We start from the raw sequence: 23,338 nt of genomic DNA on the forward strand, positions 1-23,338 counted from the left end.
TATCTGTCCAAATAGGTAGCGAATAATTTGAAACTTGCTTGGTAAGGTAAACTCTTTGAAGTGTTATTTATGGCAGAAATTGCACAAACGATCAAATGATAAAAAGGAATATTTTTTTGGGTTTGTCTTCAATTATTAGCATATTACTGCTGAGAATGCCGTTGGGAACAAATTCTGACTCAATGATGATCTTTTCTGATGATGATTCGGACCGAGAAATCACTTTTATAAAAGCACTTTTGAAGTCAAAGGCAAAATTAATTTGACAGTTGGAAGTTTTGTTTCTTTTTTCTTTTGGTGATTGTTCTTTCTTTCTTTTAGTTGATCCAATCCAATATTATCAAGAAATCCCCAAACTACAAGTCTTTCCATAGCAACTTCAAGCACAAGCAGAGGTATCGGTCGTGTAACACATGAAGTTGTGTTGTTTTTCATATTTGACAAACTTGAGGGCCCTTTTTTATTATATTAATTATTTGCTAGAAAAGAGCACCTCCCAAACTTGAAATTGTATTAGTTTGTCTTTAGGACTAAAATAAAATGTTTCTCTACACTACCAATTGCTGTATAATTCATTAAGAGTTCGTTTGGTCTTACAATTTTGTAGGTCAAAAGTGCGTTGTTAAACAAAATCGTTGACACTTGAAAGTGTCTCGTTTAAGTGCGTTTTTAGAAAATGGCAGTTTGAAAATAAGAAAAATCTCTCAAATCACAACATGTAAGGATGTGCGTTTTAAAATGCACGATTTTAAAGGCTGAATAGCTATTTTACCAAACATTTAACTATATTTTAAAAATTGCATTTTTAAATTGCATGTTTTGAAACCACAAAACTAAATGGACCTAAGGCTACTATTATGTACTTAGTACTCGCTGAATACGAACGATCACAAAGGCTTTAAGAATTATTAAGGGACTAGAGCAATATGGTCTTCTATACAAGGACAAAAACAAAGTTTTCATTTGAACTAAGTTGGAAAAAATTCTTTCAACCTAGTGTACCAAACTGACATTTGTCCTTAGAGCATGTGATTTTTGTATGTATTTTTAATAGGATCAACAAAGCATGTGAGCATGTATTTGTAGTAGAGGTATTTTAGGATTATAACTTATTATCTCTAAGGTATTCTAATCCTAAAATACCTCTACTATTAGACTCGTAACACCTTCCATGACTAGAGACTGTGTAACTGAGTGAGCATGCACTATCCACTTCAAATCAACAAGCAACTAGAACATAGTCAAAAACAGGTACCAAGAATTTCTTTGCTTAAACGAATCAATCAAAGAATAAACAGGTGAATGAGAAGGAGCTCTTGATAATTAAAAATAAAAAATAAAAACTAAAAACTAAATTTTGATACAAGGATTTCCATAAAGACTATAATGGTCTGGTTATCTTATGAAGAATTAAAAAATATCAAAATATGACAAGATGTACCTTATTTTTGTTGTATGGCTAGACAAATTTGCAGCCTACTTCCAGACCTTCTATTTGTTCCTGTTCTTAAGATATTGATTTGCACTATTTGGGCATGACAGCCGGATGATATCATGACGTTTGAAAATTATGGAAAAACCAAACTTCATCCAAGCATCCTTTTATCTGCTTCACAAGACCCTGTTCCTTGTAAACATTCCGCGGCGGCTAGTACAGTTACAGCCACTCTCAAGAATCAAGACATGTACATTGACCACTTCACCAATAATCTCCACAAGAGCAGATTCCATTTTTGAAATGGTGGAACCGATGCATATCACGCACTATGATTTCCCGTCCGGTTACAAGTGAAATGTACTTGGTCGCATTATGGCAATCACCACAAACTCGTAGGTTTTTTCGGATGTGTATGGTTGTGCCTGGACGGGTGTTTAAGAGTCCAAAGGCAATAGCCAGCTTCTCACTATGACTATTGAGCAACTGCACCTTAACGTCATCCTCCACATCATGAATTGAATTGGTATCAGGCACATAGCCAGCAGCCCTGATGTCTTCTCCCAGTTTCTCAAGAAAAGCATATATTCTTTTGGATTGGGGATGGCTCGTGCTTCCAGAATGGAAACTATGAACCTCATTTCTCAAGTCCACTAAACTGCAACCAGGAGTTTTCCGAAGCCCGCTCTTCTCCATCACGGTTCTCACTTTCGCCATTTTGTCCCACATTGAAGCTGTGGCATATATATTACAGAGCAGCACATGGTACCCACCTTCATCCGGGTTTAACTCGAACAGTTTGTCTGCTGCCTTCTCCCCCAACTCAACATTTTTATGGATTTTGCAGGCTCCCAACATAGCCCCAAATACGGTAATCCCAGGCTCAATAGGCATCTTTTGAATGAAATCCCAGGCTTCATTGAGCTTTCCAGCTCGACCAAGAAGGTCAACCATAGCTCCATAGTGATCCATTGAGGGCACTAAGCCATAATCTTCCTTCATGCTGGAAAAGAAGCCGAGTCCCTCTTCCACCAAGCCTGAGTGGCTGCAAGCAGAGATAACACACAGAAAAGTTATGTCATTTGGCTTGACGGTTCCCTTTTGCATATCACAGAACAGTTCTACAGCAGCTTTTCCAAGGCCGTGTGTCCCATATCCATCTATCATAGCATTCCATGTTGTCACATGCCGCTCTTCCATCATGTCAAAGAGCTTTCTTGCGATGTGAATAGCTCCACATTTAGCATACGTGTCGACAATAGCAGTCATCACAAAGGCATTTTTGTCCAAGCAAGTTCTTATAACGAGTCCATGCATCCACTTTGCTTGTCGAGTAACTGACAACTCGGCAAGAGCAGGCATAACGCTTACCATGGTAAATGAATCTGGTTTTATATTTTGTGATTTCATCTCACAAAAGTAATTTAAAGCCTCATTTACCCGCCCATTTTGAGCATAACCTAATATCATGGCATTCCATGAGACAAGGGTTTTGCCCTGCAAGTTTTCAAATACTTTAGCAGCAAGATCAACTCTCTTACATTTGGAATACATGGATATCAAAGAGTTCATCACAGAAACATCAGATCCAAGTTTCAATTGATCCAATAATTTATGAATGAATTTTCCCCGCTCAAGATCACCCAAGTCAGCACACGCATGTAAAGTTTCCATAATAGTAACATTGGTTGGTTCAACTCCTTCATCCAGCATCCTCTGAAAAATTGCCATTGCTTCCTCAGGATCCCCACTTTGTACATACCCATCAATCATGGTATTCCACGAAACAGCAGTCCTTTGTCTCATCCTGTCGAAGATTAACCGAGCAATCCCCACCGAACTACATTTTGAGTACATGTCTACCAAAGCAGTAGAAATATTTACAAGCGATCCAAACCCAGCTCTCATAACATAGCCATGAATCAACTTTCCAATCCTCAAAGACCCAATATCTGCAGCGGCAGGCAAGATAGTGACCATCGTAATTGAATCAGGCTTTTGTCCTTCCTCCTGCATCTGTAAAACCAACTCTAACGCTACTTTTGCCAACCCGTTTTGTGCATATCCAGCAATAATCGTATTCCAAGACACTAAGTCCCTTTCGGGCATTCTATCAAACATCTTATAAGCTTCATTGATCTGCCTACACTTTGCATACAAATTCACCACTCCAGTCATTGCAAACAAATTGGACGAATGCCCACTAGTTATCAGCTGTGCATGAATCTCCTTACCCCTCCTAAGGTCCGTATTATCACCGCAAACTTTCAACAAATAAGTGAAATTATAAACCACGGGCTCAACTTCATCATACTTCATTCGACAAAAAAACGACACAGCATTGTTCAATGACGAGTTCTTGGCATACCCTTTGAGCATAGTGTGATAAAGCGCGTCGAGTTTATCCTCAATGGGCTCGAAAACGCGAGCAGCGTCGTTCACGCTACCGTACTTACAGAACAAACTGACGAGCTTGGTTTGGAACAGATGCTCATCGGAGAGGCCGTTCTTGATGATGAGAGGTAGAATTTGGTGGAGCTCTTTCATGCAAGTGCAGAGCTCAAGGAGAAGGGCTGCAGGGTGCTTATAGACATGAGAAGGAATGTGGGTTCTTGGTGATAGAGTGTGAGAGACAGTGAGCGATGAAGAGGGGCTTGTTTTGAAGGGAGTTGCCGGGGCTTTGCTGTTTGTAATGGGGAGGATGGGCGTGGGGTGCAGTAGCTGTGAGCTCATCGTTCTCGCTCTCTACATTTCCTGTGGATCTTTTGAGGATAAGTTTTTCAAATTTATATTTTTTTGGAAAAATAAAATAAAATAAAAGATATTTTGTTCTTTTGGACACAAAGAGGGACATTACAACCTTTTAACGGTAGATTGGAAGAACATTGCAAAACTAAAAATATTGAAAGTTTTTGCTTTTAGTTTGTTGCTTGTTTTCAATGGAATGAAGGGCTTGAAGAGTGATAGATAATTCTAAGTCCGGACAAAGTTTGTTCGATTCAACATTTTCACGTGCATTTTTAAATAGAAAGTTGTCCAAGCAAGATGCTCGCTTTGCCGACCAAGATGCTTTTGTCCGAGCCGGAGGCCTACCTGCCTGAGCAACTACAATTTTTTTATTCCTCCTCTTTGGACAATGAATTGTAAAGGATCTAAATCCCTCATTTTAAAGGCATAGTTGGCATGTCAAATTCAACCAAGCAAATGTAGACGTTTATTAGCAAGTTAAGGACAAATAACCAGAAGCTGAACTCTCTATCTGGTGTAACCATAATAGATTATTGATAGAAAGTAGGTGAACAAGATTAACGACCATGAATCTCGTCTTCTTATCTATGGTTTGGTGAGACAGAACATGAATTCGAGTCTACTAAGAAGATAAGAAGATGATATATATATATATATATATATATATATATATATATATATAGAGAGAGAGAGAGAGAGAGAGAGAGAGAGGGAGAGAGGGAGTTCGGACAAAGTTTTCATTTAAATTGAATTTGACGAATTTTTTCAAATCTAATTCATTAAATTGATATCTATTCAAAAGGCATGTAATTTTTAAATGCATTTTTAATTCTCCCATACATTTTAAACACATGTTAATTTAATATTTCCTCCAACCCACTTTATAAAAAATATTAAAAAAAAACAAAAAAACAAAAATCTGCATTCACAAGTATAATTTCATACATATCCCATGATACGCCATACAAACTCAGCCAATCATGAAATGCTTGCAATCTACTGTAAGAGTCCAGTGATATAGCATTGAATGGAAGCAAACAAGTTACTAGCATCCTGAACCTACGTAAGACTACTTTGATGGTTTTTCAGTACAATAATCTGCACCTTTTCAACTGTGCTATCCAGAAGCATGTAGAGAGCAACTTGAAAGGAACCACTAGGGTTTTGGGCAGAAAATAAAACTTGCTTCCTCAATTCTGCAACTGCTGACAACAGCCATTGGTAGTCTTCCTATGTAACTCCCCAAGTATTAGTCTTTCTTCATACCAACACACCCAAACCAAGAAGGCACCATCTTCTTAAAGAGTCAACTATACTAGCATTCTGCAAGGAAGGGTCTCTGCAACAATGCTTAAATGTATCAATAATTTTTGTTAAACATAGGATCTCTGCAACAATGCTTAATGTAACATGACATCTATAAGAACATAACCCATAAAGAGATTCAATACTGAGGTCAACCCAACTAAGCTTTAATCCCAATTAAATTTAGATTGGCTTTAATCCCACTTGAGAATCAGATTATCACTATTAAATGTCATAGCAAATATAAATTCAGAACATTTGAATTCTACTCACAGATACATGATACACTATACTGAACATTGGTGAAGGCATTAAAACTGAAAATTCCAGTGAAAATAAGTTCCATGTTCATCATAGATGATATAAGAATTTCATGTGGTTGCAAAAAATATGCATGTAGTTATAAGTTCACTTAATTTCCATGCATGTTGTGGATAAGGTACATGGCACACAGTGTGTTTCTAGTTTTGGATGTCCAAGTTGTGCAGAACATTTCTCAATGCAACATAGAATAAGAAGATAATTATGTACCAAAGTACTCAGAATATTTGTGTGACTTAGATTATGTAAGTTACAGAACAAGCAGAAGACACATAATCACTTGAAACACTTACAATAATAGTAAAAGTACATGATTAGTAATGTTAGGTACCAGCAATAATCATTATGCAGGCCTATCGAATTATGTCCAAAGGATTCTCTTAAACTGTCTCATAAGCTCGCAAGGTTCCAAGATTACTCATAGAACACCACAAAAAACAACTACAATCATCACTGAAAGTTGTCCCCTTGTCCTAAAATCAAAGTAGACACTCCAAGACATGGCTTTGTAATGAGTATACCAGAATTACCAACAAGAAACATTTTGATTACACAACCTGTTCAAAAACCCTTCTATAGCGACTCCATAAGGTTGTCATAGAATTGTCAAATATCAGTATTCTAATTGAGAACCACAGTCGTGTATCATCTATAAGAACTAAGAAGTGTCACATCCTAACGCTCCAAGGTCAGAATGATGATACGCTTATGAATGTAGCTAACAACTATCTACTTAACCTACACATTCAGCTTAGAGTTCACGTCAGAATAATCATTTGATAATGCAACTAAACCATGCTTTTTTTCTTTTTGGCTTCATGGAGGCAATGAATTAGAGATGATCTTTCTACTTCATGTTTAAAGATATATCAAGATTTAAGGAAATGACTCACACATGGTAAGGAGAAGAAGAGAACCCCTTTGATAGTGACTAGAAAACACTTCGATATTAGAACTTATTCTAAACTCCTAAGCTTGGTCAGCTGCTACAGCCGTTACTAGTGTTGGATATAGTGACTAGAAAATGCTTCAATATTAGAAAGTAATTATGAATGTGCCTACCACTTATGCTAAATTCATAACTTTGGTAGACTGCTACAACAATTACTGGTGTTGGATACATTTTGCAAAGCTCTTGAAGGCTAAAAAGTGCATCAATTTCGTAACATTGCAAAATGGCAACAAATCTGGACGAAGTTGCCTACCTAACTTGTAGTCTCAAAAGCAAACCCATCTGCCAAACATAGAGAAGCCCTCACACCAAGATACAATTGAGGGAAGACTTGGGCTAACATCTGTGTTGCATCTTTCATATAGTTCTTATAATAATAGACCAAAGACACCTAGCAACACGCCACCTGATGTCCAGACCCTATATAATCAGGATGAATCAAGAGTTACAGCATTTTGGATGAACATATCTCCTAATTTTATTGGAAGCAAACAGATATCAATTCCTATTTATTAAGTACATACAGTGTTTGAAATTTATAAACTAATACTGCAGTATCAAATTGTTACTTATCCACCAGATAGACTAGCATGTCAGGAAAATATTATAGTAGCCGACACAAGCACAGTGGCTCAAGGAAGAAGCATCAGCAACCTTTATGCTCTTAACAATAAACTGGAGAACCTAAACGCAACTAACTAAACCACAAACTTGATACTCACAACAAACCTTCCTCTGTACATTCTCTCATTAAAACATATCAACTCGTCCATCCATTGGATAGAAGAATAGTATCGCAGAGGCGAAAAAAATAAATGACACAACACGGAACAGAATGAGATGTTATTTGCATTGCAAGAGACCGACATCGGAAGATCCTGCTCATGTGAAGCACAAGTTATTCACTTGTTTGTAACAATACCGTGAACAAATACATATATAATCAAAGAAACGTCCCAAATATTCTCGATGTTTCCTTGATCAAAGATGTCAAATTTTAACCATATTACAACACAAAATGCTTCTTCCCCTGTATGCGAATGAAATAAACCATAAGAAATGCATAAATATCGACAATGTGTCAAAAATTTAACATTAACCCATCAATTATTCAATCACAACATACACAACAACTCGTATAAGCTTGCCCTATGGATACAAATCATTATCAAACAATCCAAAACCATTAACCGTTGACAAATTTTCACATGAATCTGACCTGACGTTACACGATACGACTTGGTATAACCAATCAACCAAGCTCATGCTCGAACACGCAGTTGCTCCGCATCACCGCCATAATGCGAAATCCTGGCGGCCATATTGGCCACCTGCGCCTGCATCTGTGCAGCACGCACCTTGGCAGCAGTGGCGCGGTGGAAGAATTGTTCGCGCGACAACAATCGCACGGACCTCAGGTACTGATCGAACGGCATGGCACCCTCCTGCGCCGCCTTGTCCAGCGCGTACACCACGTCCTCGACGGCCAAGTCCGCGGCCGTGCACTCCATCATCTGCTTCGACAACACGTCGACACACTCGAACGCGTCGTCCACGTCGATCACGTCGCCTCCTAAACCCCTTGTAATCTTCGCTTCGTTGTCTCTCAGCCACGACTCCAAAACGTCGCCGTTCATCAACACCATCTGCAACTGCTGCTCCAACGCTTCCTTCTCGTCGATCATCTCCTTGAGGCCTCTGTTCAGCTCTTCTCCGCGGTGTCTGAGCACGGCCTGCGCGTTGAAGTGCGCGTCCATCTCCCCTTCACGCCCCTTTCTCATCGCGGTGATGTCCCCATGGACGACCTCCACCAGCCTGTTCACCGCGTTCCTCTTGTACACCTCCGCCGGGTCCTCCGCCTGCACCCCACCGTACGGCGACGGCGGATACACCCTCGGCGGGCGCGTATAGCCCACGCTCGAGGCATTTCCATTGGGATGATTGAAACTAGGGCTAGGGCTGGGGCTGGGGCTGGGGCTAGGGTTAGGGTTGGGGTTGGAGCGGCGCTGGGAATAGAGAGGGGGGTCGCGGCCAAAGTAGAGGCTGAGATCGCGGGCCAGTTCGACGAGATTGGAGCTGGGGTAGATCCAGTTTTGGAGATAAGGGACGGAGACGAGGCCGGAGGGGTTGACGTGGGCGTGGGGGCGCTTGATGACCATGTCGCGCGTGGGATTCACGTAGACGCAAGGAGGGTGGCGGGGGTAGGACTCCATGAGCCAGATGATGACGGGGATGTTGTAGGTGAGGCCCTGGAAGGACATGGGGACGGTGCCGTCTGCCTGGAGGAGGTTGACGGAACGGCCGTCGTTGTGGGTGAACGTCGCCGTTTTGGGCTCGAGAGAGGGGTAGTTGGAGGAGAGAGCGACGAGGTGCTGGCGGATGAGCCACTTGGTGTCCTCGGAGTAGGGGAGCGCTGAGGGGCCGCGCTGGGAGAGGACGGAGCTCAGGAATTGCTGGGTCTGCTGGGGGTTCGGCGGCGCCGGACCCGCGTGCACCGGCGGTGACACCATCTGAAACAAAGGAATTTGCTTTGGTTGTACGTGTTGTGAATTGTGGTTGGTTGCGTTGTGATGGATTTGGTTTTGGGCAAAAGAAAGAGGGAGGAGTTGGGGAAATGCTTGGAAAGCGTTGCGTGGGAGACACAGTACACGTGCTTGTCGTCGTTTGGAAGGGGTGGACTCTCTTGGGTGGTCACTCAACGGATCGGGACAAAAAGGTTATTAGGGGGTGTTTTCCAAATGACTAAAAAAAACCTTATTAATTCTCTCAAAATTAACTCAAAAATTCTTATTTTTTACATCATATCAATCACTTTTTATTATTATTTAAATAAAAAAACACTACAAAACAATTTTTTTTTTTTTTTACTTTTTCATACAAAACATTCTACTTTTTTCTTCTTTTTTTTTTTTTTTTTTTTCACTTCAATTTTCAAGTCCTTTACCAATTGCCATACACACCATACAAGTCTTGACCATATTCTAATTAGTTTTAAGAGCCTGTTTGTAATTACGTTTGAGAAATACAGTTTTTAAGTTCAAAAGAGCTTTAAAGCAAAAGTTTCATTTTTAACCTTTTGCTAAAAGTAGTTTTTGGCCATTTCTAAGCTTTTTGAACCCTTAGCGCTTTTTATTTTTTTACCAAACGAATGCTTTTTTTTTTTTTTCAAACTTAGGGTTTGTTTAGGATTGCGTTTAAGGGTTTTAAAAGTGCTTTTAACACTTAAAAATTTCATTTGAAAAAAAAAATATTCATTTGATAAAAAAATAAAAAACGCTAAGGGTCCAAAAAACTTAAAAAATGGTCAAAAAAACACTTTTAGCAAAAACTTAAAAATAAATTTTTTGCTCTAAAGCTCTTTTGGACTTAAAAACTGTATTTTTCAAACGCAATTCTAAATAGGCTCTAAGTAATTACCTATATTCAATATTTACAAGCGTGATGATTAATAAGGACTATAGCTATAGTTTTAGTGGCATTGTTTTGAAATAGTTCGTATAAATATATTTTTTTTAAGGCTTAAAAATAATATTTATATCTATCTTTGAAGACACTCTGTTCAAATTTCAAATATCATATGTACAGTAAAATAATAAGCATAGGTCAAATAATTATAATTATTTTAAATGATCATAAATAATATATATACTATTAAATCTATAAAATCCAATATAAACCATTAAATAAATCTTGTGAAATGAAAAAAGGGTCTTGTTTAACATAATAGTGCACTTTCATCCAAGATACAGTAGACAATAGTAGATGACCTCGTCCTTAAGGGATAGCTCAATCAGTTGTAGACCACGCTTAATAAAGCAGAAGTCACTAATTCAAATCTCCCCTCCCCATTCCCTTATTTGAACATGTCAAAAAATAAAATAAAAAATAGTAGATGGTCCCCTAGAAAAATTCTTTAGGATATTATAATTATTATTACAACTCAATTCACATTTTATAAAAATGAATACCATGTGAATTGTACAGTGGCAGCACATACTAAATAGTTACATAAAAATAAATAACATTTTTTTATTGTCACATCAGTTTGTAAAGACTTCGAAAGTTTATCCAACTACTTAATGATTCTTTGGTATAAATTTAATGATTTAAAACCAGAAGGCAGAACTGGAATCTTGAATTCTAAATTCATAGTTTAGTCTTATTCATTTATTTATTTTTTGTTTTTCTTTTTAAAATATATCCTCTACAAAAATGCCCTCTTCCTCAACTCTCCTAATCCAAATGGGGGCCTTACGAATATAGATCGGCCAACTACGTCAAACGCGTTTGGAAGTAGAGGCAGATTTCATGACTTTAAAAAAATAAAAAATAAAAAAATTATAAGGCAGAAACTACTAAACGCATTTTCATTGGCAAACAAGAAACAACCATGAACACAGCCATAATAGGCCAACCACAATCCTTGTCTATATTTTTTCCTTTTGCTCCAAAGTCCTATTCCTAGTCCTAAGGAGATGGAGAAATAACAAATTGCCTGGGCACACTGAAGATGTCCTTGCCTGCAAAGGGGGACGTCCACTCGCGCGAACCGGCGGAAGATGATGATTCTGTAGCCACCCCACCATCCTGTAACCCTGATATGAATTTCCCATTTGGATTGCCCAGCCTCATGCCTGAGCGGTTCCTCAATAAGGAAGATAATCCCAGCAACAACCCGCTTGATGATTTGGAATCTGCAGGGTAATTCACAGCCCAATTTATACTGGTATAGTCACAGTCAGGCATCAAGCCACCTGTGTTCCAATCCACATGTGAAGATGAGCCGAATGTTCCTGCTGAACCCTGTGCCGGAAACAGCCCGAGAGAGGATGGAGCTGTAAGTGAATGCGAGGATCCACCCATTGTGCTCCATGAACCCTGCCGAGGCTCAGAAGGAACCATAAGTGACGGCGAAGATGCAGCACCCCTTGTGCTCCATGAACTTCCCAGACCAGATGATGTGGGATCCACTTGCCTGAACATGAAAGGAAATTCTTTATAGGGAGCCGCCTGATGGTAGAACTGCTCAGAGCTCTGATTTTCCCGACCAAGGCCGCCTATGGTCTGGTTTTGCATGATCTTCCCATTTGACCTTATGTTTTCAACAGCTGGAACACTACTTACATACCATGGAACTGTTCCTGCAGGTGAAGCACTTACGCTAGAAACATGGTTTTGCTTGGCATTTATGGTTTGGGGACGCTGCATCACTACTACTGGTTCCCTCACTGCTCCTTGCTGTAATATTCTTCCTTCATTTCCAACAACACCAAGCCGCGCCTCCACTTTTGCTGATAGAGGTGCTACCTGCATAGGTGGTGCCAAATTTAATGACGCAGAAGGGCTTGATCCGGTAGCAGCCCACCTCTTCTCTGCCAGTGACTTCAGTTGATTCGTCTTTAAAAGCTGCAGATTCCGATTCCCAGGTTCAGGAAATGTTGGCACTGCTGCAGTTGTCTTGGGGTAGTTAAAATCCCTTTCATTTCTTCTTTGCTGTAATGTAGCTGAAGCTGCAGGCATTTCTTGTGGCCTCGTCAGGTTCTTGGTCCCAGCAGTTTCTTCTGGCTTTGGAGTAGCAGGTTGTTCCTGCTTCTGTGTTCTTATCGTATCTTCTGCCTTGTCAAGATCGCCTTCACAGGCAACAACAGCTCGTTCAACCTCCTGCTTGGACCATTTGTATCTCTCCTCCAACACTGAAATCCGAGCCAGCTCTTCACTAATATCAATTTTCAGATTGGCCCCACTTCCAAGTTCAGTAATATCTTTCTGGTGAGCTGCTTCTTCACTTCCATCGAAAAGCCAGGCAACTGATTCCTCCACCTTGCCCTCATTCAAAATCAGCGCCAATGTTGCCCTTTCAGAAGAGAACCCCATTGCCACTAGCTGCTGAGAAAGTGCTTCCAGCTTCCTTGACATGAGATAGCCACTGCAACGATCGTGCAACTCTTGTGCTCGCTTCTCTCTCTGCCTCTGGTGCTTCCGCTCATTTTTCAGACGAATCTTCTCTCGCCTGTCATTGTCAGAACCAGGTACTACGTCCTGCCGAAGAGTAGAATGGGCTATCTTCTCCTTTGGGTCTTCGGACTCACCAGAGCAGCTGCCATTGTTGGAAACTGAGTCATACTCGGATACAGTTCCATGAGGGCTGCTAGAATGCTCATCTGTATCATCTATATTACGGAACCGACCACTGTCATGTAAAGGTGGCAAAGGGGCAACTGATGATGTTTCTAGGGTATGAAATGTTCCAGAAACTGGATTGTAAGCACTTGCTTGACTGCCACCCCCAGTGTTAGTAGAAGCGGAAGGCTTGGAAGAAGTCTTCTGTTGTTCCTTTGCAGCCCCTGCAGAGGGCTTGCTCTTGGATTTGGACTTGGATTTTGATGCTGGAGACATCTTTCTGGCTTCAAATTAGCTAAAACGTTTTTTTGATCTGAAAAATAAACAAAGTTAGCTAAAACATTACTACAACAACTATAAGGAAAATCAAATCTTGCTTTGCTAAAATTAGTATATGAAAACAATATCTATGCAACCAAAGAACCTACATAATATTGATTAAACACAAAAACAGCGATGATCAGTATGCAAAACCCAGAGAATGTTAAGCCAATAAATTTCGTACACAGAAATCCTTCCCCTTGCTACTACTGATTCACACTTAACATTAAATAAAACTAAGAATGCGAAAACTTACTAGCAATAGCCCCATAGTGCACTACAGTTACAAGCTGCCACAAATGATTTGCAGCAAGTCAAAACGTTTCACAGAATCATACCTAAATAAATGCAGAACTGAAACCTTCCAAAATTCTAAGAGCATGCCAAGCCTGCTAGGCAACTTCTTAGAGGCCGACTTTCATCCAAAATCCTATAGGAACCAGAAAGATAGTTGAAGGTACCACTTATATGCAGACACTTTTTTCGTGCATTTTTGGGTGTCAATATAATATTAACTACACATCATAGATCCACAAGTGGGACTTACCACCCTTGAGTATTTTTCTTTAAACCATCTAGTCTATGTGGGCAACTCCTCTTCCCAATATAGGACCAGGGTGTTACAATCAGAGTGTCATTGTGTGGAAGATGATTCCTTCGTGCCTTTTGTGGTGTTTATGAAGGGAAATTAACGACATAAGTTTTGAGAACCATAAGAAGACATTGAAGGAGATTAAGTCTTAAATTTTCAATACTCTTTATCTTTGGATAGCTGGTGTTTTTTTCCTGTTGTGATCAACTTTCATGATTTTCTTGTTCTTTTTGCTCCTACTAGCTAGGTGATTTTTCTTATATACTTCATGTGTACATAGGGAGAGCGCCTTACGCTTTTAATGATATTTCAATTACTTATTAAAAAAATAGATTGGTGTTTGTGTGTGTAAAAAGAGTGGAGAAATCCCGAATCATCTTCTTTTTCATTGTGATGCTGCAAGAGAGCTGTAGATTATGGTTTTTCTTATGCTTGGGGTAGGGTGGGTTATGCCTAGAAGGGTAGTGGAACTTTTGGCGTGTTGAAATAGGAGGGTTGGCCAGAATGATATCATTATCGACTGGAATGCAATTCCTTCCTTTTTTATGGTGGTCCATTTGGGTGAGATAGGAACACTTGCAGCTTTGATGACCAAGAGAGAACAGGTTTGGATCTACAGACTTCTTTTCTTAAAGCCTTATTTGAGTGGATCTCTGTTACCGCCTTTCTCCATGTCTCTAGCAAAGCAGATTTATGTTCTCTTTTTTATTGTTCTTGATTTCCTAGGTGTTTCTCTTGTATAATTCATGTATACTTGGGTTGCGCCCCTAGTGCTTTTAATGAATTTCCTTTAAAAAAATATAATAGTTTCCAATGATGAGAGTTAGTCCCCTGCTGTGAATATATGATACCCACAAGGGAGTTTTTCACATTTTTCCGAATGATTATCAATTAGTAATGTGCAAACAAGGGTAGTCCACATAACTGCCAAACATCACCATGATGACCCCAAAAAATAATGGGTTGTTAAAATACAATCACAAAGCTTCAAGATGACAATGCCTGTAATAATTTTCTCAAAAATCACAAGCAAAGATAACCCAAAAAAAAAACACACACACAATTCCAACCATCCATTCATTCGCAATCGATATACACATGCAGCACCAACAAATCAAAACACATGGAGCCAAAACCACAGCGAATGAAAAATCAACTGCCGGAATAAATTCTTCGAGCCGCCAAGCACGCCCAACCCAAATTCTTAGAAATTATATCTGTATTCAATCGCTACGCTTGTGCGCACATTTGAGTTTCAAAATCGACATCCACTGCCACGCATATGAAAGGAAAATGGAAGACTAACTATTCAAAAACACTTTCACATTCCAACCCAACAAACCCATCAATCTACTTCACAACGCCACAAAGGAAACCCACAACCTCGATCTTAAAATCCGAAACCCACAACGTAGAGATCTATCAAAACTCTCATTTCGACCCAAAAAAAAAAAAAAAAAATCACAGATCAAGAAAAACAATAAAACCCACAACAACATAACAAAGAAAACAAGAAATAAACATCAAATCCGCAAGTGAAAATCGACAAATCACATTCAGAAAATCCGATCTATAACGAGGGAGAAGAAATGGGGGATCTGAGAAACTGACCTTTGTGAAAGGAGTGGATGCGAGGGATCGACGATGGTAACGAGGTCGTCTTCCTTGTCCTCTTTCTCTTCTCTCTCTCTCTCTCTCTCTCTCTGTGTCTGTACGTTCTTTATCGCTAGATGTTTTCGTTTTTTCTGTTTTGCTTTTGTTTGTCTGTTTTGTTTGTTTCTTTGTTTTTGTGGAGTGTAAATGAATCTGCCCAGAAAAAGGGAAATTGTGAAAATTATATTTTCTTTTTTAGTAAGTAAATAATGAAAATGGTTAGTATTTATTTATCTATAATATGTCTAAATTAGCATTCAATTAAATCAAGGGTTTGAAATTCAATGGGAAATAAGGATCAGGAATTTCTAGAATTATTATTATTATGTTTTTTTACATGTCCGCACAAGAAAGAGAGGAGCAGGATTCGAACTAAAAAAAAAAAAAAAAAAAATTCTTAACAGTATTTTTAATTAGTTTCTTTTAATTTGAAAATAATTAAAATGATTAAACATACAATTATTTTAAAAAATAAAAATAAAAATATTCAGAGAATCTTAATTGAGATAATAGCTTTTTTATGTTGGTGTTTTTCTAAGGTTTTGTTTGTCTGAACATTGAACAAGCATGTCGTTTTTAGTTTTTAGTTTTTATCTGTATTTTCAGGAACTTCCTTTTTGTAAGCTGTCGGGTCCGTTTTCAACGCCTAAACTCGCCACGTAGTGAGGGGCTGTTGGGACTTGGGGCCCCGGGAATTCCGTACTGCCGCCGATTGAAATTGTCCTTCTCATAAAAGGCCGTTTTTAAACTAATACAAAAAAAACGGTTAAAAAAATAAATATTATTTTGTAGATTATTATATAATTGTGTTAATTAGAAATTTAGAATGATATGGAACTATAATTCAGTCATTGATTTTTTTTTTTTTTAATTACAAGTACTGATTTAGGACCAAAGAGTATCCATTTCATGGCTAAGATTTCAAAAATCTTAAGGTCACAAATAGGACACGTGTCCCACTAATTAAAAATAATAATCAAATATTATTTAGAATAAAAATAAATAAATAAAATAACCCATCTTCGGCCAGCCATCACTAGATCAATCTTTTTTTTTATTTTTTATTTTTTATTTGGCTCTTAGCGATGATTTGGCCATAAGGTAGCCAGCCACACCTCAAGGCAAAAATGAGGTGGCCAGACACCCTTTATTTTTTATTATTTTATTTTTTAATTTATTTTAAAACTATAAATAATATTTTATTATTATTTTAGTAGTGGGACCGGTGTCCCATTTGAAACCTTAAGATTTCTAAAAAAGAAATCTTAAGCCTTTCCATTTAGGATAGGAGAGGATCCGTTTTTGAGTTTTGCTGCCATATCATTAAATTGTATTACAATCATATAACAATATGCTAAATAGCATTACTCATACTAATACTAAAAACTACACTTTAAGACAATTGTTATTGACAAAAAAGAAAACATTTTGCTCTAAATATTTTCTTTTCTTTTCAGTATTGCTCTACCTATAATTATTGTATAACTCTTTTACAACTTCATATGCACTAAAAAAATAATTTGACATCTTCTAATCATATGCCGACACGTTTCAAGAGTTGTAAAATAGTTGAAAGTCTAACATTTTTTATTATTTTTTTTTATCAAAGAATCATAAACAGATTTAGAACATTTTGTTTTCCTTTTCTTTTTTATCAAATTTTCAGATTGAAAGTCCTTAGGGGAACTTATGTGTATTCTGACAACAATAATAATAACAACAAAAAGGGCTTTGTAAACTAATTAACAAATTTAACATGTTCTCCTTTTTTTTCCCCTTACTTGCTTCATTTTTGATTGAATTCTATATTTTAGAGAGGATGCAAATATTATCCTTATCCAGCACAACATGCATCATAAAATTCTCCTTCCTCCTATAAGTATTGCAATCATGCTCCTCAGCTCTACCTGGAACAGAACTCTGAAGCCCAGTTTCAGCTTTCAAGATTAGAATGCCGAAGGTAGTCAGCCTGCATTTGATCATAGATATCGAGTTGCAAAAATCTGCGAAAAAGCTGAGTCCAAATAAGTAAAGGCAAGATGTTAAATTTGTAATGACGATGATGATTATGACAACAATGATCATGTGGGGCACAATTGCCCAATACTTTAGTATATCTGTAACAACTCGAGAAAGTATTGGTCACATCTATGCTATCACTCTAAAGGGAGTAGCCAAGTTGTAATTCAAACTCCCTAGAATCGCTGATAAAGCTCAATCTCGCCTAGTAAAGAACCAATGTGAAACTTAATACTCATGAGCTCCTTTATAACCTATTCACTCTATATATGCTAATTGTCTTTCCAATATAGAATTGAGGTGTTACAGTATCAGCTCCAAACAAAACTCCAAGTTATTTTTTAGCATGTCAGTTGACAAACTATAAGGGAAAGGAAAAGGCATGATTGCAAAGAAAATAAAAACTGATAAATGATTACAAATAAGGACTGATCTTTTACCCAGATAGTCTAGTCTGAATCGGTAGGATTTCCTAGACTATATGCATCTGCATCTGCACTGTCCAAAAATGTTCCAATGCATTTAATCTGGTATAGGTGATGTGGAGGAAACTATCGGTTACTTGTGATGTAATTAGTTTAGGGTACACCTCTTCTTCCTGCATGACATCAAATCAGTCAGAGGTCATATAATTAAATGAAGAACAGCAGCATTATTTAACATATGAGATGTTCCTCAAGAGCACACTTGTGTCTGGCCCCATATGTATGCAATATGTGTAATTGATTGAAATATAAGGCCGAAAAGTTGTCCGACTCACAACATAGAATAGAAAATCCAATATGGATGAAAAAACAACTATATTATAGTGATGTCTGAACATCAGTGAGAAGTAAAATATTCAATTAGAAATGCGGAGAGAAAATCAGGATTTGTTTCTTATTCTTCTTTTCTTTTTTCTTTTTTTCTTTTAGAATTCAGAACAATGGCATGCGAGCACTAAAAAGTGAAGCAACTTTCATTTCGTTACAAAGCAAATATACTAGTTTCTTTTCCCTTTGACATCTTACAAAGTATTGCAATTTATAATACATTAACGCCCAAAGGACACTGGTATTGAAGATCTTAGAGAAAACAACTTTGGGTTTTCCACATACCATATCACCACAAACATTTGATGGGAAATATGATTCAAAGGGATTATATATATATTTCACAACAGCTGGGCACAGGATTTAAAATGAGAATGGCATTGTCAATCATGATGACAATGATGGTGGTAGTTTATAATAGTAACTTTTGCCTAGTGAAGAGACTTAATTCTGGATAAGAAGTCAGCCTCCCCCGTCCTAGAAGATAAAAATCCATTTTCTACATTCAAGAAGAAGTAATTTGTTTCCAATTATGTCGATTATGACTTGTACAAGTTTTCCAAGGCTATGAAAAAGAGACAGAGTTTACTGAAAATGATTCCCTTCCAATCATTTCCAAATTCTGCAACTAGTTACATTATCTTAATATAATCTGAATATATATGCCAAACAACTGTACATTTTAGGTGCCATCATCCATTTATCTCTTTAATTAAGAACAACTAAAAGACCAAAACATTAGAACATCAGACAAAGTTACAAATAATATAGTCTAGAAAAGGCAAAACCAAGTAATAACAACAAACAAAAAAAATCTCACTGTTCTACAGCCTCGTTGCCCTGCAAAGCTGCCAAACGTGCAAGTTGATATATTTCTTTGAAATTATTTTGACTAATTGCCTCTTTATTAAATATGGCATCGGATAAAACAACTGCTGATGCTCCTCTGCTGATATATTCTCTGATTGAATCTGAAATTGGAGTAGAAAACAAATGTTAACTCAGAAAAATTAATGCTACAACTCAATGAATTGGTATCTTGCTTGAAGAAAAAAAATCACTCTGTAACCAGAAAATAGGAATGTAAAACATACCAACTTAAAGGAAATTTCTGACCATTCTGTCTCCTTATGCTCTCTAAAAATACTGGTTCGAAGCATAATGCAAGTTTGAATTTAAATCTATGAAAAGATAAAAATAATTAAGAAAATGATACTTTTTGCATGATTTCATTTTGTTGAAAGGCTGATGCATGCAGTTTTGAAAGAAAATTAAGAACTTAAAAGTTTGAAGGCTGTCCAATAAATGTCTTATGACCAGAACAATTTGAATGACAGAGGGATATGAATACAATTCCCTGATGAAAATCATCTCTAATTCTTAAATAATATAATAGCAGACCGGAAGAATATCATATTTCCATCACTTAAGCACTAATATAAGCAATTGAAGTACTGAGGCTGTAAGAGCTACAGGACAGAGCCAAAGTTAACAACCTATTGTTATGCCCTGAGAGGCAATCATTGAGATGTGACAAAAAGGCCTCTTGAGTGCTGAAATGTACTGACTACCACCCAGCGCAGAGACAGGATAAATCTGTTCCACCAAATAAAAGAAAGTACATCCATAAGGTACATCTATAGATGAACTATTTTTTTACGTATAAAAAAAAAACTATTTTCTGACACTCCAAACAATATGAGATATCATACATCGTGAAAGAAAGAAAAAGAAATGTTTAAAAAGCAAAATTCATGTATGAAGTTATACTCCTTCACCAAGTGCAAATCTTATGAAAGTTCCTTAGATGGAGGAAGGAGAATGCATTTATGAGGCAGTACATTAGGGGCATAAATAACCTACATGATTCCAGGTCCAAAGTGCTAAAGGAATCTTAGGATAATTGTGGCACACATTCCTCAAACAAAACAGTTTACGACAGTATCAAAGTTCAACTGATATATGTCATAATGTATTGCCCCACAAATAACATCTCCATGATGCAAATAGTGTAAGAGATGCTTATGAAAAGTTTAAAGAAGATTAGGGGCATTATTACAACAATTAGCAATCAAGACAGGAAATTTGAATCCACGAGTATTGTGCCAGTGTTCTTTGGCTTGATTGCTGAAGAGAGAATTGTACAGGTTATTTGTTGATATGAAATGCTTAATCATTCATCCAAAAAAAAAAAAAATTTAGAATCTACAAAGTATTTTATTCAACTCAGCAAAGCTAAGATTGCGGCTTGTTTACCTTTTAACCAAAAATAAAAACAAAAATTATATGTATATTCATGTACTGATGATATATACCTCAAAAAATTCAAGATCGTGGGGACATTCCACAAGAATTGTGTAACCTAGCAAGTGTAAATGACCAATGAAAACAGAATAATCAAATAAATAATGAGCTTTTACATTAACATCCATTTGTTGGTTTGCAACAACCAGCACATATGGCAGTGGACAATGACTACTATACCTTGATGTCAATCAACTTCCACATTTTAAACATCATAGAACTTGTCAAAACTCACCTTGACAATTTTCGCACCAGCATCATATGCAGACAATATCTGTAAATCACAAATTGATGGTTTTAAGTTCTCCTTCAGGGAAAGAAGCTCAAATATTCCAAATATTTCAAATCTCAAACAGAATGCTAGAAAACAAATAATGCTGGAAAACCAAATCTTCAAGATTCACCATTATGAGAACAACATTGGTGGCCAACAAGAAAAACACTATAATAAGTCAAGATTTTTAAAGACAGATTCTACAAAAAAACATGGAAGGTTAGAAATGAAAGATTGATTTTTTTTTTTTTTTTTTTTTTTTTTTTTTAAGAAAAAAAGCTCTTACTTCTGTTGGAGTCATCACACCAGGTATGTATAAAACTTCACCACACTGGACATCAACCATAATGTCCTGACAGGGAGTAAGCACGTTTGGAGTGAACAGAAGAAAAGGTATTAGAGATGTCTCCTAACAGGTTTGCTTAGGATTCAGTTTAAGATGAAAAGTCACAAGTAATCATAGGAGTACTAGAAAAGAAAAAGAAAAAAATAAAAATAAAAAAGAAAAGAAAAAAGAGTATTATCCAAGATTGATATCTGCCAGATTCAAGTAGGAAGTAAAAAGCCTGTGACTGCATAATCTAAAATGAATACCTTAACCATAGCAGGACTCATAAAAAATTTGGCTCCAGCATTTATTGCACTTTTGGCATCCTCAACATTTAGCACAGTCCCAACCTGCATGATAGTAGCAGTTTCAGATAATTCCCACAAAACAATTCTGATAAATCTATATCCCAAACCAATCTATGACGCTTATCTTAACTGAAGATGGCACAATAAAAACATTCAAATGGTGTTACAAAGATAGTTTTTATAGACCTCCCAGGCAGCGTAATTGGGGAGGCATGTTGCTTCGCTAGAAAAAAGAGGGATTCTAGTTGTAAGATATCTAATGAGAAACACCAATCGATGGTCTTTCCAAACAAGCACAGAATTTGTGTCGATAGATCATTTACAGAATCTGGGTCCACAAGTATAGACTTCAGCAAGGATTTTTGTCAAACACAACTCAATTTGAACTGAAAATGAACATAATATGATATGTCAGTAAATCCAAAAGTGGCTAGCAATATATTACCCCTAAGGCCATAGTAGGATGCTCCTGCACCAGCTGCTGCAAAACCTGTGCAAATGAGAAAGAAAGCACATAAACGCCCAAACTGAGAGCAACCTGCAGTGACAAATTGGGAAGATTGCATTTCTAGACAACCTCAAGTACACCTGGCGTGGACATCACAATCTCCAGCTACATATCAAGAAAGAGAAACAAATTAGAAACCATCACTAACAAGCCACAAACTAATTGCAGAATGAGAATAAATTACCCATGTATCTTGTTATAAAACGGTTGGTAATATTAGAATGACCAGGCAAAAACGTTTTCAACATTAAAAATCACACGAGACCTTAAGTAATGGCAAGAATCTACCAACTACAATTCACATACTAGGGGGTGAGAAGCAACAATTTATTAGCTCATAACATAAACTAGAACGTCCATTCCAACAAACAGATAAAGGAAGAGTTTGCACCAAAAAATAAGACTCACAACCGTGATGCCGCCACTAAGCGCAGCACGTGCTGCTTTCAGTGCCAGCTCCGAACTATCCAAAAGGAAAAAACTACAGTAAGCCATTGTCCACGCCAAGATTGCCAAGCTAACTTTACAGATTTCCATATAAACATAGTTTTAAATCACCACTTGTCTCAAAAATTTAAGTTTAATCATTTAATTAATATTCCAACATTCCTCCTGAATGTAGGGCCAATAGGCCAATACTCTAGAATCAGGTTTGAACTCAGCCAAATAGCCGATAGAAAATGATGAATTTTAATTATTTAATTAATATTCTACAATTTTTGTAGAATCAGGGTTTTCAGTCCCGATAAGTGATAACTGATAGGAAAGGGTGAAAGGGTGCGATTAATTTTATATAATTACTATTCTAACACAATTTTAAGCCCCAGACAAAGACATCAAAACGAAGAAACGTGTTAATGCCACTCCGATTCACGTTGAATTTATCTTGGCATCGATTACTTCTACATACGATCGCTCTTTCTATAATCAGTTAATCACTCTTCATTTTCCTCCAAAAATTGTCGAAATTCAAATGCATCATGGAAAAAAAGAAACCTCAAACCTCAAACTTATATATCAAAGCATAGAGGTTTGAGAGAGAGACCTGTTGGCACGAAGGCAAGCGATGACACCAGAACTGTGAATCTGCGATAAGGTTTTGTCAACAGAAGACAGTGAGCGGAGCGGAGGAGAAGAGGAAGAAACCCTAGGCCGAGGCGGTGATTGTGAGCTCAGAATCCTGAGAGAAGACGAGGAAGCGCAAGCGCAGAGAGCCATTTCCGCCGCCTCTTTCTATCTACTCCTCGCTCATGGAAATGCGCGCGCGCGGGGGAGAGAGAGAGAGTTTAACTAACCGGGTCTAGTCTTATCCATTGCGGGTTTTGAATAATTCTTTTT

General features: G+C 37.4%; 4 protein-coding genes across 10 annotated transcripts; all 4 read right to left on the reverse strand.

Moving 5' to 3' along the window:
• Positions 1-1,315: 1,315 nt before the first annotated feature.
• LOC132179100 (pentatricopeptide repeat-containing protein At1g11290, chloroplastic) lies at positions 1,316-4,208 on the reverse strand. Its single transcript, XM_059591741.1, has one exon. The coding sequence runs from the start codon at positions 4,166-4,168 to the stop codon at positions 1,700-1,702; it is 2,469 nt and encodes an 822-aa protein (XP_059447724.1). The 5' UTR covers positions 4,169-4,208; the 3' UTR covers positions 1,316-1,699.
• Positions 4,209-5,084: 876 nt separating this feature from the next.
• On the reverse strand, positions 5,085-9,429 carry LOC132179109 (protein ELC-like). Of its 2 annotated transcripts, XR_009439883.1 has the most exons (3): positions 7,981-9,429; positions 7,015-7,181; positions 5,085-5,522 (listed from the first exon to the last, which is right to left on the reverse strand). XR_009439883.1 is itself a non-coding variant. In XM_059591753.1 (2 exons), the coding sequence occupies exon 1, from the start codon at positions 9,269-9,271 to the stop codon at positions 8,024-8,026; it is 1,248 nt and encodes a 415-aa protein (XP_059447736.1). In that variant the 5' UTR covers positions 9,272-9,428; the 3' UTR covers positions 5,085-5,522; positions 7,981-8,023. The 2 variants fall into 2 exon arrangements, 1 of the variants encoding a protein (XP_059447736.1); XM_059591753.1 differs by lacking the exon at positions 7,015-7,181 and having other exon boundaries at positions 7,981-9,428.
• A 1,685-nt stretch (positions 9,430-11,114) lies between these two features.
• LOC132166984 (uncharacterized) lies at positions 11,115-15,630 on the reverse strand. The gene is made up of 2 exons (XM_059577862.1): positions 15,406-15,630; positions 11,115-13,194 (listed from the first exon to the last, which is right to left on the reverse strand). The coding sequence occupies exon 2, from the start codon at positions 13,155-13,157 to the stop codon at positions 11,229-11,231; it is 1,929 nt and encodes a 642-aa protein (XP_059433845.1). The 5' UTR covers positions 13,158-13,194; positions 15,406-15,630; the 3' UTR covers positions 11,115-11,228.
• Positions 15,631-17,157: 1,527 nt separating this feature from the next.
• LOC132163902 (uncharacterized) lies at positions 17,158-23,279 on the reverse strand. Of its 6 annotated transcripts, none has more exons than XM_059574281.1 (11): positions 23,046-23,279; positions 22,409-22,463; positions 22,070-22,105; positions 21,938-21,982; positions 21,451-21,534; positions 21,143-21,208; positions 20,818-20,856; positions 19,775-19,874; positions 19,099-19,249; positions 17,907-18,064; positions 17,158-17,450 (listed from the first exon to the last, which is right to left on the reverse strand). In XM_059574281.1, exons 1-10 carry the CDS (start codon positions 23,216-23,218, stop codon positions 18,040-18,042), a joined length of 774 nt encoding a protein of 257 aa, XP_059430264.1. In that variant the 5' UTR covers positions 23,219-23,279; the 3' UTR covers positions 17,158-17,450; positions 17,907-18,039. The 6 variants fall into 6 exon arrangements, with proteins under 6 accessions (XP_059430264.1, XP_059430270.1, XP_059430277.1 ...); XM_059574287.1 differs by having other exon boundaries at positions 17,158-17,461; XM_059574294.1 differs by lacking the exon at positions 21,143-21,208.
• Positions 23,280-23,338: the final 59 nt, after the last annotated feature.

Source organism: Corylus avellana, chromosome ca1 (assembly GCF_901000735.1).
Source record: "Corylus avellana chromosome ca1, CavTom2PMs-1.0".
In the NCBI taxonomy this organism is placed as follows: Eukaryota; Viridiplantae; Streptophyta; class Magnoliopsida; order Fagales; family Betulaceae; genus Corylus; species Corylus avellana.